Source organism: Echiichthys vipera (assembly GCF_963691815.1).
Source record: "Echiichthys vipera genome assembly, chromosome: 13".
NCBI lineage: Eukaryota > Metazoa > Chordata > Actinopteri > Perciformes > Trachinidae > Echiichthys > Echiichthys vipera.
Genome location: NC_139838.1, coordinates 1930372 through 1949144, shown reverse-complemented (window position 1 = coordinate 1949144; position 18773 = coordinate 1930372). Strand labels below are relative to the sequence as shown.

Sequence of the window (18773 nt, the reverse complement as noted above, 5' to 3'; positions counted from 1 at the left end):
TGTTAACTTATATTCCCCGTTAGCTAGAGCGGAAGCACTCTGCTAACCTTGAACAGCATACTTAGCTGTAAAACAGTACAGTCATCTAGCAATTGTATTCTTTTCTTAGATTTATCAAGTTGGTTTGAAAACCAATGATTCACAGTTAGTCAACATGTCACATCCATGACAGTAAGCTTATTTAATTGACTTTGAATATACATTCACATGCAAAAAAATAGAATAACAATAATAGAAGATGGCTTCTACGATCATTTTCACAAGACAGTAACCCACACCGCCGTATGATGACACATACGTCAATCCAGCCCGGCATCTTTGCAGCCTCCAGTAGCTTGAAATCTAGGCTTGGCAGCTAAAATCAGAGAGGAAAGCGAGGCCACTTCCTCTGCCAACATGGTAACGTTTGGATATAATCTTGTTAGCATGTGAATCAGAGTTACCGACTGTCGGTCACCACGCTGGGAATGACCGCAATCGCATCGTCTGCTGGTCGCTGACTTTTCTGAAAAGGCTCCAGCTTGTCGCAGCCTTTGGAGGGCGAATAACCTGCAACTCCGACCGATGCGCTCACAAGGCTACCAGCGACGAGCTCCGGTGGAATAACTTAGCCGTAGCTAAAGCTACCACGGTAAGACATTAACTCTAGTTAACTTGCATAGCGAGAAGATGAAAAAGAAATAATCTTGTTGATGACACCGGAACTTATACCTAAACGGGGGTCATCTGAGGTCACATGTGACTTTGCGAGACAGAAGATATCTAGTGTGAAGCACTGCCTCTGGCGGTCAGTAAGGATGAAATAGAACTCCTCCCTGTACTGGTATTTATGTTGTTGTAATATAATATTGTTGACTATAAAGTTTGTTAAAATAATTTAAAAAAGTGTAGTTATGAGGACATCAGGCTCACCCGCGCCGTTGATAAAGCTGAAGCCTTACTTACCGTCTTCTTCGATGAAGCACTGTGAACATTATCTGTAATAAAAAGGCATAAAGCTATTTCAGCCTGTGTCAGGCCTTAAATAAAGAGATAAGTGATGTTTATCGTTATTCTTCTGCTCCTCTGACACTGATACACTGATTCTCCAGATCTCAAATACATTTTCTCGTTATCACGAGAAAACGGAGGAAAATTATCTCGTAATCACGAGAAAACAGAGGTGTTAACTCAATATAGCAAGATATAGAAAGACAGAACTATAATATAGCATATAGTGTTGTAAGACATGGGGGCCTATAACATTAACATAATAGAGTATGATATAGTACAGTATGGTATAGTCAGGGATATGCTTACCATAATTCTGTCTCTAATTACTCTTGTATAGGATGTATATATCCCTTATTTGATGTATTCTTATTTTGAATCTTATTCTTACTTCCCTATTTAGCTGTACTTAATTCCTTCTTTGTGCTGCAGCAACACCTGAATCCATTAAGACTTTTTTAATCTTATATTGCTAATCAATGATAAGGACAGATGTTTTGGAGTTACGATATATTATTTTACATAAATGTGATTTGGCACTTGAATTCTTCACATATTACATTTGCTGGATTTGCTAAAAACAGAAATTTTGTCTGATTAACAGTTTGATCTGACTACTCCAGTAAAATGTATATCACAATATATAGTGATGTTGGGATAAACCATTAAATTTATCACAATATAGGATTTTATCCATATTGCTGACTCCTACTAAGCAAGGTGCAGATTATACCCTTTGAGCCACTGGAAGGCTTTTAATGTGAAATATCTGTGCAGAAAGAGTTTTGAGTTTTTATTGACTGTTGCTTAACAGTGATCGCAAAATAAAAGCAACTGGAAATTATTAGCATAGCAAGTATGACACAACTCTGTTGTACTGATTGAATGACTGCTGTGGAAATGTACATTATACTGATTACTTACTTAATTACTTAAGTGTTGAGTTTGCATTAAAACAGGGTCAGACAAGAAAACAGGAAGATAATTGTTTTCAAATAAAATCCTATTTTTTTTTGCATTTAGGTTAAATAAAGGCCATTTTAGATCACTTTACAGTATGTATCATAGCTTTTGATTTTCTTTATGCTGTTAACCTTACTTATTTTATCTCAATTTTCTCCTTTTTTAAACTAAAAGACAGTTTATACTGTTTTGTATCTGTTTTGCCAAATCTTCTATAGTGCAGCAGTATTGCTCTCATTTTTTATGCACTGCACAGTGTTGATATACTGATATGTACTGGTGTTTTTTTGTCTAGTTTCAGCTGTGGTTCAGTCTGATCATGCGTCAAGCAAACAAACCTGGCTCTTTTTCTCTTTTTCCCCATTGGCGGTGGCCACAGAGGGGGAGTGCCTCCTCTCTCTCCTGGCCACTGTCTGATAGCACACACAAAGCTCACACATCAGGATCAATTCCAAGCAGAACTAGGGCTTAAACATTCCACAAAACAGTTCTGTTTCCAGAGCTAAAATATAAACTTTTGGCAGATAATCCTTTTCATCAAAACTGACTACACTGACAATTAAGGTTGAATATAGAGAATGAGCAGATAGCCGCCATCTAGTGTCTCAAGATCGTAGTTGCACGAACAAAAAATAATTCCAGCACTCGGGTTGCCAGGTTGGTCAGACCCGGCCCAGTAGCCTACAGGAGACCGGAGTCTGTTTGAGCCTGTTTGAACCCATCCCCTCCAGCAAATCATACCATAAAAACAAGGATTAGAGGAGTTTGACTGACAGTTAGCGTGAGCCGTTACAGCTAAGTAAACATAAAAGTTGTCATATATAGTTTATGAAATGGAACTAATGTTGCCACAGCAACTGTAACATTGGAATGCAGAGCAGTTAATGTATTGTTTCCTTGGTTACCTAGACGCTTTTCTTATGCAGGTTTGTTTAAATGTCTGTGTTGTCATTAAAGTGAATAAAAACAGATCAAGCCTACCCTTAATCATTTTACATGGTGTCAGAAATAGTTCAACAAACGACCAAGAGATAATTTAAGAAAAAAATTAATTTAACCCTCCGGAAAACTTTACGTTTGACAAACCAACAGAGTGGCCCGAGTGGAAGCAACAGTTCACAAGGACGAGGGACAAGTACAAGTGAGCTGCCTGATCAACGCCATCGGCAACGAGGCAGAAAACATTTTCAAGTCATTCACGTTTGCTCAAGAGGAGGACTGCAATGACTTTGTTAATCGTTATGGGGAAGTTTGACGAGTACTTTTTCACGAGGAGAAATATTATCCACGAACGGACATGTTTTTACCAACAGGTCCAATGGCTGGCCGGATGAGAAGGCAGAAAGTTGCTGTCCTCAGAGCCCTGTATGTTCTCTCAGAGCACTGTGAGTTTGGAGGAACTCGAGAGGAAAATATCCACGACCGCATCGTCGTCGGAACAATGGGTAAAGAGCTCACCTGCAGGCTGCAGCTGGTGGTGGACCTGACGCTGACGCACACAACACAGACCGTCAGACATTCAGAGGAGGACGCAGCACAAGTGAGTCTGCAAGGACACACTGTGGGATCAGTAAAGGAGGTGCAGTTTAAACGTAAAAGCACGAACTGGAAACCACAACAGCGACAACAAGGCAAGTCAAAGGACAGAAAATTGTTGGGAAATGAAAGGAAATGAGGCAAATGTGGGGAAACACTGCATTATAGTGATGAAAAGTGCTCTGCAGAAAGAGCTACCCGCCACAACTGTCACAGAAGGGGACACTGGGCCAGAGTATGTCTCAGCAGGTTAGTGAATGAGTTTAGAGAGACTGAGAGAGCCTCTTATTTCCTGGGTTCAGTGTGTAATGCTAATGAGAAAAGTGAACAGTGGAAGTTGATTCCTCTCCAGTAAAATTTAAGATTGACACAGGAGTTGATGTCACTGTCATAAGTGAGGATATGTTTCACACACTCACCCCTGAGAGAACACTTGAGCCACCTGACATTCCTCTGAATAGCCCTGGAGGTGAGCTGCTTTGTTTGGGTCGCTTTAATGCAACAGCCATTAGCAAAGGAAAAAATTATCCTTTAACAGCCTACGTAGTATGTGGACGTAGACTCATACCTCCTCAGCCCGGCCCTGTCAGTAAGGATGAACCTGGTGAAGCGAGTAGATGAGCTAAAAGGCAACCCCAGCCATTTAACCCCAGTATACTCTGTGTGCCCTTTCCCATGTTACAGAAGATGGAAGTGGAAATACAGAGGATGGAGAAGGATTGTGCCATTGAGCAGGTGATACAACTTTCTGAATAATGCGTTCCCATGGTACCAGTCCTAAAGAAGAACACAGGCCCAGCCCAAATCTGCGTTGACCTGACAAAACTAAATAAGTCAGTCAAAAGATAACTTCCCTTGATGCTGCCAGTGGATTCTGGCAAATCCCTCTGCATCCAGACAGCTGCAAGCTGACAACATTCTTTACACCATTTGGCAGATACTGTTTCAAAAGATTACCTCTGGGCATAACAAGTACACCAGAGATCTTCCAGTGGAAGATGCTGCAGACTCTAGAAGGACTGGAAGGCGTGGCAGTCTTCACGGATGACATTCTAATCTTTGGGACCTCCATGGAGCATCATGATGCCCGATTCGAGAAGGTGCTGCAGCACGTTGAGTTGGCAGGGTGGAAACTCAACAAGGATAAATGCTCTCTTAGGCAGAGCCAGCTACGCTTCCTGGGTCATGTCATCGACCAGTCAGGGGTCAGGGACCCTGACAAAGTACGAGGCCTGGCTGGCGTGTGGCCTTGTGAAAAGTTTGATAAGTATCTGTTTGGCCTAGATTAATTCAGGCTTGAGACTGATCATAAGTCATTGATGCCGCTCATCAACAGCCAGAGAATCGATAATGTTCCCTTGAGACTGTGGCTTACGAGGTACAAACCAGTTGCTGTATATGTGCCAGGAAAAACTCTCCTCGTCGCTGATGCCTTGTCCCCAAGCCCACAAACCTACACAAAAGAAGAGACTGACGGACATAGCGAGGTGGAGTGTTATGTAGCTTCGGTGGTACAAGGCATCCCAGCATCTCCAAGCAGGATGGAAAGCATCCAAATAGCCACTGCAGCTGACAGCAAGCTGCAGTCTGTCATCAAATTCATAAGAAGCGGATGGCCACAATACAGTGGAAATGTACCACCAAACGTCAGAGCATACATGAAGTTGAAAAATGAGGTATCAGAGGCTGATGGTTTGCTCATACGTGGAAGCAGGGTCGTCATTCCTCTGTCACAGAGTGCTGACATCCTACAGAAAATACATGATAGACATCAGGGGCTAACAAAGTGTAGAGACAGAGCAAAATCTTGGGTTTGGTGGCCGGGATTCTCTGCAGAGCTCTAGAACACAGTGTTGTCATGCCACTCATGCCAAGAGCAAAAGCGGGCCCAACAAAAAGAGCCACTCATCTCTACACCTCTGCCTGACCATCCGTGGAAAAGAATAGCTCTTGACTTCTGTGAGCACAACAAAAAAAACGACCTAGTAATATCAGATTATTACTCACCGTTCCTCGAGGTGCTGTACCTACCATCCATTACAAGTGCGTAAGTCCTTCAGAGACTTAAAGCAACCTTTGCAAGGTTTGGGGTCTCAGATGAGGAGGTCAGTGACAATGGTCTACAATTCTCCAGCGCAGAATTCCAGGAGCTGGCAAGTCAGCTCAACTCCATGCTCAAGGAAATGGTCATGCGGAGAGAGCTGTACAGTCTGTGAAGAGAATCCTCCGACAACAAGACCCAGTAATAGCCCTTATGTGCAACGGATCAACTTCCTGTGCCACCACAGGACTCAGTCCAGCAGAACTATTAATGGGGAGAAAGATCAGAACAACACTTCCCACATTAGAGAAGAATCTTCGACCTAAATGGCCCAACAGAAAGACAGTTAAAACAGAAAGATGCTGGTGAGAAGGCAAAACAAGCTTTCTACTATAATCGCAGACATTGAGCCAACTCTTCCACCACTACGACCTGGAGACACAGTCCTCACCAAGTTGATCACCAGCAGTCGTTTCAAAAGAATGTGTGACTCCAAGGTCATACATCATCAACACACCATAGTGAGCAGTGCCCGCCATCTCCGGGCAGATCTTCACAACCTGCCCAAGACACCCTACTTTCATCAGCTGAGAGTACAGGAGTGATTTCCCAGCCAGCAACTCCAGAGACGGTTTCTTCTTGTCCGAAGGAAGTCAAAAGCCTCACACACACCCCTACACAGACATCAGGACAACATAGAACCAGAGCTGGACGACTCTGCAGACCAGTTAAAAGGCTAATCATGTAAACGGACACTGATGTTTCATATGGCCTTTGGGGGTATTGGGGAAACAGAAGGACTTAAATAAATAACGAGTGAGAGAGAGAGAGAGAGAGAGAGAGGGAGAGAGAGAGAGAGAGAGAGAGAGAGAGAAGAACGTTATTTATTTATTTAGTTATTGATAATAACTTTAAAGGTGGAGATGTCATATATAGTTTATGTAATGTTGCCAAAGCAACTGTAACATTTTAACGCAGAGCGGTTAATGTATTGTGGCCTTGTATATGAAGACGCTTTTCTGTTTGAGCTGTCATTAAAGTAAATATTAACGGGATCAAGCCGACCCTTGATCATTTCACAAAAGTGATCTTAGCGATCAAGGAGAAACATAGCCATTTGAGCGTGCTTTTTAATGACGTTTCTCTCCTTTCTCCCAGTCCGTGGAGTGAATGCTTGGCCTATATTGACTCTGGTTTTTGCCTGTCTCCGCTCACTCAGCTGCTGGGACAAATATCGCCCCCTTCACTGAGGCTCTGAAGCAGCTGCAGGATTGGCAAACTCCCTTTCAGTTGTTATGGGCCCCGACTGTGGAACAGCCTGCCGGAGAGCCTCAGGGTCGCGGAGACTGCTGAGTTTTTTAAAAAGAGGCTTAAGACCCATCTTTTTAACCAGGCTTTTAGTTAATTGATTTCTTTTAGGCAGTGCTAATCAGAGCACTTATATACTTTTTTACTGTTTTAATCTCTGTGTGTTAGCCTTCATGCTTTTATGCTTTTATGTTTTAGTCCCTCGTGTTTTTAGCATCCATATTTTAACCCTTTACTGTTTTAGGCAACAGTTCTTAATCTCCAGTGTTTCCTCAGGGGGCCTGCCAGTTTGGGAGTTGTCTCTGGTCTGGCCGCGGGGGGTGCTGTCCCGTGGACAGTTCCGGCCCGGGCAGCTAGAGGGCTCTGCACTTTGGTGCGGAGGCTCCTGTCTGCCTGGGTCGGGGTGGTCTCTGTGGCGGTGCTCCCTGTGACCTTGGACTTGGACCTCTCCCAGTGTGGTTGGCCCCCCAAAAGGTAGCTTCCTCTAGACTCCTCTGTACCTCAGGTCTCGCTGCCCAGCCATGTCTCTGTAGTGACAGCTAGTGTTTGCGTAGGTGTGAGTGTGTGTGTCTGGGTGTCTGTGTGTCAGCCGGGCTGTGTGTGTTTATGTGAATGTGTGAATGAACGTATATACATTTGTGTATGTCTCTGTGCATGATTGTGGGAGGGTCGGGTTCTTTTAACTTTCTTCTCCTGATTTTATTTGATGTTTCTCTTTACTGTACATCTCTGTAAGGCACTTTGCGATACTTTTCTGTATGAAAAGCGCCACATAAATAAAGGTTGATTTGATTTGATTTGACCCAGTGCCAGTCTACAGTAGCTGCACCCAACAACAGACAACCCTGGCAACCAGCAACGCCCAAAGCTATTGGCTGCTACCATGGAAACACAACGGGGCAGAAAGTCATTGTCAAACCCGTCAAAATTTGTTTCAAATATTAATTCAGACTAAATATATTTTTTTATGGAAAAGTAATACTTTCATCTTGTTCCCTGTGTGTGTAATTTTTAAATGTATATATATATATATATATATATATATATATATATATATAGATGTAGACAGCCCCACCTTCATAAGCCCACATCATCATCAAAGATTCTAAGAACTCTGGTAGCTATCCAGAAATGATAGAACCATAGTTAAAGGTGTACATATGTAACTCTTGTTCTACTTCATTCTTCCTAACCGCCAGAGGCAGTGCTTAATACTGGATAACCATTACAAACATAGTCACGAGGAATCCAGTACCCTCCTTACCAGGAACAGCCTTAGGGTTCCAGAAAGACAGCTGCTTGGGTAGCAGCTACTCTGACACCTGGTTTCTAGCGACCGCTATGGCGTTATGTAACTGCAGGCGAGCCTCTGGGACCTCATCTCCCAGAGTTCCTTGGGAAACTGAACGGTGTGGACTGTGTGATGTCAGTAGATTGGCAGCTCTCACCAGCGCGATGTTGCTTGATGCATTCGCATGCTCCACACTGATAGGAGGTCCAAAGAGCGAAGGTGACCTACATAAAAAGTGTCACTAACTGTACAGCGCATTTGATATATAGCCTAATTACTATTTTGACCAGTGATACTGTTTGCCAAAAGCTCACTGTATTAATAACCTCTTCTCTCTGGCCTCTTCCCTGATCTCTGATTATAGGTCCCCTGTAACCTCCCTTTTGTTCAATAATTAACAGAGTGAAAACGTAATACTTAAAACACGTGTTAACGTAAAGGAGTGTGTCCACTACCTTGATTTCTGGAGTGGACTCTGGTCTGGGGCTGTGGCTCTTGGTGTACTCAGCTGGCAGACTCTCTGCCTTTATCTCTGCCTTCCTGTCTGCAAAGCGGTGACCTTTGGGTGTGGAGCCGTCATGGTGGTCAAAGCGATGCAGGGTGGGTAGCAGTGGTGAGGGAGTTGCCTCCCCAGGAGACACCGGTGACATCACAGGGGCGCTGACTGGACGAGTGGATTTATTGTCGGGAGTGGAAGCCATGGCTGGAGTGGACAGAGAGGAGAGACAATAGCCTCACTTTAAAAACTCAACTAAAGACAATTCATGTATCAATGATGTATGCAGCTTTCAAGAAATATTGGAGACATTTTTAGAAAAATATTTTAATGTTTAATGTCTAAAGGTCAAAATCAAAAAGTCAACTTTTACCATTATGTATGTTAGACCCATTTTACAGCATGCCCCTCCCTAATGTTCCTGTGGATTTTTGCATACTATGTTTAGATGTCATTGACTTTCATTCAACCCAACCATCAAGTTATAATAGCATGCCTCATTAGATTGGATAAGCCACATGATCTCAACCAATAACACCAAGGTAAAAAATACAACCTTAATATTTTAATATAACTGTAATTTTTTAAAGTCAGGGAATGTAGAGTTATCATTAGTAACAGCAGCTCCATATGTCCCATAAATTATGTTGAGTTTGCTAGCAATAATAAAATGCTGGTAGATACAGTTAAGTTAAAACAACAGTTATTATTAAAGTTGTATTGTTACTGGCGGAGGTCGTGTGGCTGATCTTATATCTTATACAGTGGCATGGAAGTGATACCACATAACCTTATAATGTATAATAATAAGGATGATAATAATAATAATAATAAGATGATGATTAACTGCTAGCTAGTTAGCTTGCGAATTCCACCCTGCTTTCATGCTAAATTGGTTGTAGAAAATGACCTGAACAAAGTTGTCTGTCACCTGGCGATAGCAATGTGCTTTCCACGCTGTGACGAGATTGTGGATTAAGCATTAGCTAAGTTTTTCAATTTACCAATACGCCAGCTTGCTAAATCTTCCATGCTTCACTGGTTACCACCACAAAGAGAAAACACTGCGGCTATTTCATTATAATGAAATGACAAAGTGAATAATCTTTATTTAATGCAACGCATATAAGACTTCAATACAATCACTTATCCCAGAAGCTATACTTCACGACAGCGTCATGTTTTGAATGAGAGATTCGTAGCAGGTATTTTCGGGGTCATCCCTATGTTCCCCAGAACCTTTGTCCCCAGTCGCAGAAGCCTATGCCATAGCTGATTTAATTCAGCATTTTGTTAGGGTTAGGGGTTACTGTTAGGGTCAGGGTTAGGTGGTAGTGTTAGGGTCTAAATAAGCCTATTTGCTGTGGAATTCGGCACTGATTGTGGGGAAAAAAAGTGACCAGGGAGGGTCCAATGTTCCCCTGTCACATACAAGGCGGGGAACATAGGTACGCTCTCGAATTTTCCAACATGGGTCCTGGTGCTGGAGATAGGTCCCAGCGCTGGGAGGGGCCCGAGTCTGGAGCTCTTCAACAGGACACGTTTAGCATGAGATATGTTTAGGTTGCATTACGAAGGATGGAGTTGATGACTTCAGCAAACTTCTTGTCTTTACACAATGTGTCCTCAAACAAGGAAAGAAGCAGTCCACTGTTGAAATTGTTGTATCATCATTCGAGCAAAGTTGTCATTGACACCTTTCAGAGGCATTGAGGTTTACAAACAAAGACTCAATCATGTCCATGATTTTGGACATGTAATATCTTTTGTGGGCTAATGGTTCATGGTTCACCATAGTAAATATCAGTGCGTTCAATGTGTTTCCAGTCAGGGTAGCCTTTTATGTTGAATGTTGAGTCCATGGAATTGAATTTGTCCACCAGCACAGTGGGGAGACTTCTTGTAAGCACAAGACCAGATGAACCATACAATGACCCTGGTAAATGGAGAGATGCCAGTGATGACACTGTTTGTTTTTACTGGGGACAGAGATGCTGACCTGTCCATATTAAAGCGCTAATATAAACACCAAATAATTTTTTTTTCCAACACACAAATTGCTTTTTATTATTTTGAAAAGGTGAAACCGGGCTACTTCTGGATACTTCAAAGTGTTTTGCTTCTAAAATATTTTTGGATGCAAATGAAAAATTGCCATTGGGTGCGTTTACATTGACATGAATAAACCGTTTATGATCAGGTTACTGGAGTTTCCAGTTTAACCATGTCAACGCCATATCCCATTTAATTAAACCTGGATATGCCCATATCCCCTTTATGAGAAACCAGAATACCTGGAGTATTCCACAAGAAAATGGGATACTGCTGCATGTAAACACCAGATCCCGTTCAATGAATGGGACACACCGCAGTATGGACAGCAGGCCAGTAAGTGTTAATAGTAAATTGTATATGTGCTTGATTAAGACGGATTTGGAAGAAATGCCCTTTAATTGCACTCATGTAGCATACATTTCTAAAGACACAGCCACTCGCTAAAAGAACAGATGCGCAGGGCAGCCATAATGTGCATATAGTCAGTCATAGTGTGTGTGTGCGCGCATTTGTGTGTAAATAGGAGAGGGAGAGAGAGAGAGAGAGAGAGAGAGAGAGAGAGAGAGAGAGAGAGAGAGAGAGAGAGAGAGAGAGAGAGAGAGAGAGAGGGAACATGCAGTAAAGGGCTGCAGGTCAGAATCCAACTCAGCCGCTGCAACACTCATTTAACAAGCCCGTGCAAAGATGTCCGTGCATAGATCATTTTCTGCGTTCTTCACCACTGGATAAAAGTGTCTACTCTACTTCGCCGTGTTGTTGTGGCGTCTATACTACCACACGTCACATCCCGCTGAGAGCTTCATCCAATTAGCAAACGGGCTTCTCTCAGGGGTTTGAGAAGCCGTTTGTTGGCCCTGTGGAAGTGACTCACATGCAAATTAGGGGCATTTCAGCGGGATAGACCCGCCTCATTTCGGGTATTCGACCATAGTGGGAACGCACTTATACACACACACACTCACTCACACACACTCACACACACTCACTCACACTCACACACACTCACACACACACACACACACACACACACACACACACACACACACACACACACACACACACACACACACACACACACACACACACACACACACACACACACACACACACACACACACACACACACACACACACACACACACACACACACACAGCAGTTGGAACAGCGTACCTCCATCCAGGCTGCGCGAGTTCCTCTTGCTGGAGGAGCGCTGGAACAGAGGAGCTGGTCTGTCGATCAGAGAGCTCGCCTGTCTGGTCTGAGCCTGAGTCCGTCCGCTGTAGCGAAACTTAGAGCCCAACGCCAGGAACTTCCTGGGAGTGGTGGCCATCTCAGTGGAGGTCAGCCTGCGGACAGAGAATACTGATACTGATCCTACTCTGGGTCAGCAAGCATATTTAACAAAACATCCACAGTTCCTTCAACTAACACACTGCACAGCCATGTGAACAAACTGACTTAAGCCTACCTGAAGAAGGTGTGATGTTCTACACACACTTTCCACAGCTTCTTGGCTGCCTTGTAATTGGGTAGTTTGAAGCCAATTGCACTCTCATACTGTTCCACCTGTTAACACAACAACACAAACCTTCTAAATAGACAACTATTACAATAGGCTGCATGGTTTCATTCATGGTCAAGATGGGTTCACTGACAAACAATGAAGTACAGACTTTACAGGCAAATCAATATTTATGAATATGTTTGAATTGCACTTTGAAAGATACTCAAAGGCACTTTACATTAAAAAAAATGAGAGAAACAGTAAAAGCAATAAAACCATACTACAACAATACAATTAGAAAGTAAAGGGTGCTGATGGACTGATATTTGTTGATATGGAAAAATTCTGTACCTCAGATGGTCGTATTTTGATAAAAAAGCTGCTGCGTTTGTATGAGACCTTGAGGACTTTGGGCCAAGGGAAACGGTTGATCCTCAGTTTGTCTTTGTAAACCATCAGACCACTGGAGCAAACCCCCAGCATGATGTCAACACCCTCCAGATCCTGTCAGAGACACCCAGACACAAAAAGATTTCCATTAGCTGTCAACAGAATATGCACATTTCAGAAAGACCTTTTGAAGGAGCCCTAAATGAACAACAAAGATAAAGAAAGGTCTTAAATGGGTCCTAAGGTGGGTTCCACCACAAGAAAAACCAGTTTGAGTCAGCCTCCAGCCTCTAGCTGTCTGGCGGAGGATCCCCATTCCTCCACATAATGTTTTGATCATGATGCTGGAAAGTGCTTCCTAAAGGGCATGTCACCGCAGGTTGAAAACAAGTCCTCACCACAGCAACTACTTGGTTGATCCATTACAGAAGTGCCAAAAACTGCAGTTCTCTGGGTGTCCACTAGTTTGCACAATAGAGCAGTTTCTCATTGACCCCCATGTTAAACTGTTTTCACAGCATAATTCAACCTGTTTAAGGCCTGGTACAAAAAATCCATTCTACTCTGTATGTTAAGGTCATATCTCCATGACAACACTGAGGGGGGTGATTTTTTTGTACCAGGCTAGTTTTTATTTTATTGGAGGTTAAAGTTTATGAATAATTAGGGTTGAAGCCTCTTGTGTGACAGCTAGCCACTGGTCCTCACTTCTCCTCGGAGGTATACGTCAGCCAGGTGGACGTATCTCTCTCCCCCCATCGTCACATACATGCCCCTTTTTGGTAAGAGGAAATGAGGCGCAGTCAAATTCTGACAATATGGCAACTCCCATAGGTGAGTGCGATTGGATAAAGTTGAAGTTGAAAGAACGGCCCCCGAGGTATGCTACGTCCATTTTTTATTCTGTCTATGGTTTAAAAGCAACCGTTTTATCTTCTAGGGAGTTTATTTCCTCCTGCCTACTGTTCCTTTAAAACTTCTTCTGACTGTATGATAATTTAGTGTGTTCTAAGAATCAATAAACATGTCAAAAGAAGTGTCTCTTTGCAACAGAGGAAGTGTGCTTTACCCCTAAACGCAACCTAGTCAAACAAACTGAACAACCATACAGACACTGCTTGAAAAATTAGGCTCTTGGTCCAGTTCCAAGAAGACTGCATCAGTGTGTTCGTGGTGAAAATGCAAACCCGACCTACCACTTTATTTTGTGATAGTAAATGTAATTTCAGGCTACTTTCACTAACCGGTTTGGTTCATAGGCAGTGTGGTGTGTTTGTCTGTTCTGTTCTGTTCATTTGTTGAAGCAATCTATCAAACTCTGCTACGGACTAAAGAATAGGACAGATACCACCTGAAAAGTGTGTCTCCTGTCTGGTGTGGTCCAGTATCAATCTGCACTAATGATTCTCATAACGGTGGATTTATAGGTGAGCTGTCTGTGACACCATAGAAGGTTGTTAAAAACATTAGGTTAAGTTCTGCATGACCTGCTGTCAGTCTGTCAGATCTAAATTTGACTCCTTGGGTCCATGTAGTGCGATGATGACAGATGACGTCACCAAAATTGTCCAATGAATGGTAACCTGTCAGTCCAGTCTTTGTGCTTTTTTCTCTGGGTTTGTTTGTAATAAAACAGTGGATTATCTTTTACCTTGATCCTTGGTTTGTTCTTATTTAAATAATTACAATATTTAAAGCTTATCAACTCAGCTGCTCTGGTTATTGTGTTTGGACCCAGAAGTTCCTTTCAATTCATCAGATACAAATTTCATATCTTCTACTTTTCATCATATTCCTGAACATGGGGCTCCAGTATGGTTACTTATGGAACAACACTCTAACTCGCCCAACTCACTGGCTGCCTTGGTGTGTGCTCCGATGCCAATTAGCAAGTGCTACCACACAAATAATCGATTAATTGGGAACTTCATTTGTATGTGATACAATCCAAAATGTAGCTGCTCCTTCCCTTCACCATATAAAGACCAAATGGGAGGAGGATCTTTATCTGCAGATACTGGATGTGACCAGGCAACTGGGAATAAATCAAGTGAATGCATCATCTATCTGTATCAGACATGGTATAATTCAGTTTAAGGTATTTCACAGGTTTCACCTTTCCTGGAGCAGACTGGCTAAGCTACAGTATATGCCAATCCAAGATGCGAAAGATGTCACCCTTGGCCAAATGTTTTGGTTGTGCTCCTTCTGGCTATCTATCTTTGATGGCATCTCAGATGTTTGTAAGAAAAGGATCAGCCCCAATCTAATAATGGCAATATTTGGTGCCTCACCTAAAGGGATCACACGTGTAAGACTACCTCAAAGTTTTCCTAATAGTGGTAATCACACACAATGTGTTTGAAAGGTTTTCAACTGTATGAATGATAATCCATGAGAAGAGAAAATTTCTTTCGTTTTCTGCTCCAGCTTCCTTGTACTGCTCACCCTCATCCACAGGGAGGCAGTATAGACCTCTAAAATTCCTCCCTCCATATTTGGTTAAATCCCTGCTCTGACGTAAACAGTTTGACCTGATTTTGGCTTTAAAACCTCACACGTCACATGTCTTCCTGCTTTTCAGGCCAGGTGTGCACCCTTCTCTGATCCATGACATTAAAAATACTAACAGACAAAGCTGCAAACACATTATGTTTTTTTCCATTTCACATCTATGCTGTTTGTTTTCATTGAGCATTGGAAAACTGAATCCCATTCTTCAGCAGGTTATGTGTATTATATGTTGTATGTTATCTATGAAGCACTTTTCCAAGCATTTAGCAGTAAAGAGCAGCTGACTAGATGATGAGTTGTAGCTCATGTGCTCACCTTGGCCTGGTGGAGGTCCACTCCGTACATGGACAGTTTCTTAGCATTCTCCAAGAACATCAGGTCTGCCTGGGCTGGGCTCATTGACCTGCAACAACACCACAGCAACAAAATATTTAGTTACTGTGACTGTTCAGGTAACATTCACTAACCAGCACCTCGACTCAACCCAGGTTTCACTTTAGTTTAGTTCTGTTGAAAAGAGTAGTCAAAAGTAATAGTGAAGTGCGTTAACTTAAAGGTTGAATATGTAAAATTTTTATTTTAAAAAACACAGCGAGAGGGTTCCTGGTCGGAATCCTGGCTGGGGCCCTTCTGTGTGGATTTTGCATGTTCTCCCCGTGTCTGCGGGGAGCTTTATCTTCTGGCTTCCTCCCACAGTCCAAAGACATGCAGGTGTTAGGTGCATTGATGACTCTAAATTGCCCGTAGTTGTGATTGTGAGTGTGAATGGTTGTCTCTATGTGACCTGTGATAGACTGGCGTCCTGTCCAAGGTGGACCCCGCCTCACACCCGATGTCAGCTGGGATCGGCTACAGCCCCCCGCGACACCGATAGGGACAAGAGGTTGAAGATGAATGGATGACAATGACTTTCTGTCCTGTTCTGTTTCCATTGTAGCAACCAATAGCGTTTGCTGTTGCTGGTTGCCAGGGTTGTCTGTTGTTGGGTGCAGCTACTGTAGGCTGACACTTGGTGAAATGGAGTTTGCCAATCCTGCAGCTGCTTCGGAGCCTCTAATTCCTTTCAATTTCTCAGTTACCTCAAACTATTCAATTTCCTTGCGGGAGTCATCCCAAAGGGATCAATAAAGAGAAGTCTAAGTCTTAGTATGTAGGTGGGGCTGTCCTACATCATCCCAGCTCACATGGGACTTTGTTGATATTAAATACTCAAACTGCACATGCACAAGGTGGATAACAGGCAGTGTTGAGCACTGTCTCTGGCAATCATCTAGAAATGACAGAACTGTAGTTAATTAAATAACTCTTGTTTCACTGCTACAGGTTTTGGACATTTCTAAACCCTGTAAACTGAATATATCTTCCCTTTTTAGCAAATCAAGGCTATTGCCGGACTATTGCTTCAAGCGTTCACATGGAGCCTATTATACCTCAATGTAGCGAATGATTTGTGGTGGTACAGAAAAGTGTGACAAACGGTGAACAAGAGTAACATATTCTCTATAATTTAAAGGTTGAAAATGTAGAATCTTTATTAAAAGATATATATATATATATATATATATATATATATATTAGTCTGAATTAATATTTGAAACAAATTTTGACGGGTTTGACAATGATTTTCTGTCCCATTCTGTTTCCATTGAAGCAGCCAATAGCGTTGGGCGTTGCTGGTTGCCAGGGTTGCCTGTTGTTGGGTGCAGCTACTGTAGGCTGGCACTGGGTGAAATGGAGTTTGCCAATCTTGCAGCTGCTTCGGAGCCTCAGTGAAGGGGGCGATATTTGTCCCAGCAGTTGAGTGAGCGGAGACGGGCAAAAACCAGTCAATATAGGCCGAGCATTCACTCCATGGACTGAGAGAAAGGAGAGAAATGCCATTAAAACGCACGCCCAAATGGCTACGTTGCTCCTTGACCGCTAAGATCACTTTCATGTTTACTTAGCTGTTACGGCTAATGCTAAAGGCTAACGCTAACTGTCAGTCAAACTCCACTGCAATACTTATTTTTATGGTGTGATTTGCTGGAGGGAATGGGTTCAAACAGGTTCAAACAGACTCTGGTCTCCTGTAGGCTACTGGGCCGGGTCTGACCAACCTGGCAACCCGACTGCTGCAATTATTTTTTGTTGTTTTTGGTGGATTAGGTAGAGGATGTGAACATATCCACTCCCACAAATGATTCTATAGAGATATTTTTAATATACCTGTTCTTATATAGTGCCTTTCTTGTCTTCTCACCACTCTAGGTGCTTTTACATTACTTTGAGTCACACGGACCCATTCACACAGACATTCACACTGATAGCAGAGGCTGCCTGCCCATCCTCTAATCTAATCATTCAAACCGAACCAATTTGGGGTTCAGGGTTTTGTCCAAGGACACTTGGATATGCAGACCATCAATCTTCTGAATGGAGGACGAGCCGCTCTACCTCTGAGCCACATCCACCTCTTTTTCCTGGGGGACTGAGACAGTGTTCTGACCTGTATGTACGGTGCAGTTCCTTCATTTTGTCCTCCAGCTCTTTGGTCTGACCCTGGGCCATTTTCATTTCCTTTGTGTACTCCTCGCCATGCACCTCTGGGTCGTACTCGCCCAGCTCCGACTGCAGGGCGTAGGAGCCCAGTAGAGAGAGGGTGACAAAGGAACAGGGAAGGCGGCCCTGCAGGATGTCCTTGCGCAACTGGAGACACAGGTAGTACCTGCAATGCACAAACAGGGATCATGTATGGAATTCTCGTTCATAATAACAAATAATTGTATATCAAACTATTAAACAAAATGATGATCAATATTATCAACTGAGCTTTCATGCTTAATTCATCTCTAATCTGCACATGGCCCTGTAATGTTTGATCACAATCGGTTTGATTTCTAAAGGGTTTGTTTTGATCATATATTTAATCAACCTGGAGGAGTCTGTGCAAGTAAATTATAGGGGTGGGAATGGAAAACCGGTTCCATATGTTCAATTGGAATCAGAACCAGAATCGTATGCCTCTGAGTTTATCAATCCAATTCAATTTGACGCTGAAGGTACGAGTGTCACGGCTTTCCAGCCTAGCAGCATGTCCGGTACTGAGAGTAGATATTGTGTTGTAATAACACTGATTAGCATCACGCAGGCAGGTTTAGCAAATTTTGTTCTTTCACTAAGAAAACCTAAATGATAGCTCTACCAATATTATCTCATTTCATATACACTGTGTTCAGATAATAAAACACTTGATGCTGAAAACCTTTGTAGGCCTACTTTTTTCCCACACAGAAATTTGATCGGGAATCAATAAAGGACTGGACCACTAAGCAGAATCAATAATGGCATTGATATCCCATCCTTAGAAAATGAACTGCTTTTACTGGATTTCAGCTCATGCCAACCAGGCTAGAGCCAGCATTGTTGACTTCTAGAGGTTTATCACCAACATGGGAACTTGTTCCTTGGGGTTCAGTCGTGCCAGGAATTGCAATAGGTTAACTTTACATATTAAAATAATATGTAACCAAAATCATTTAAAAAAAATAAATTTAACACATTATTGTTGTTTTTACACACTTATTGTGTTGGTTTGTTGGCAACATGATTTGATTCCTGTACCAATACAATATCCCATGCTATCTATCCCTATCCAATCCTAATCCTGTCCACATTGAGCTTCTGATACAATAAAATTATGTT

General features: G+C 42.6%; 1 protein-coding gene across 1 annotated transcript in view; it reads right to left on the bottom strand.

Annotated features, from left to right (window-relative positions):
* epb41a (erythrocyte membrane protein band 4.1a) overlaps nt 1–18773 on the bottom strand; it is a gene marked incomplete at its 5' end in the record, with an annotated part of 75236 nt that overhangs the window by 42023 nt on the left and 14440 nt on the right. The window contains 7 exons of the mRNA XM_083925815.1: nt 2292–2366; nt 8585–8832; nt 11852–12027; nt 12150–12247; nt 12537–12689; nt 15405–15492; nt 17578–17796. Of these exons, the coding sequence (XP_083781941.1) occupies nt 2292–2366; nt 8585–8832; nt 11852–12027; nt 12150–12247; nt 12537–12689; nt 15405–15492; nt 17578–17796 (1057 nt within the window). The remainder of the gene's footprint in view (nt 1–2291; nt 2367–8584; nt 8833–11851; nt 12028–12149; nt 12248–12536; nt 12690–15404; nt 15493–17577; nt 17797–18773) is intronic.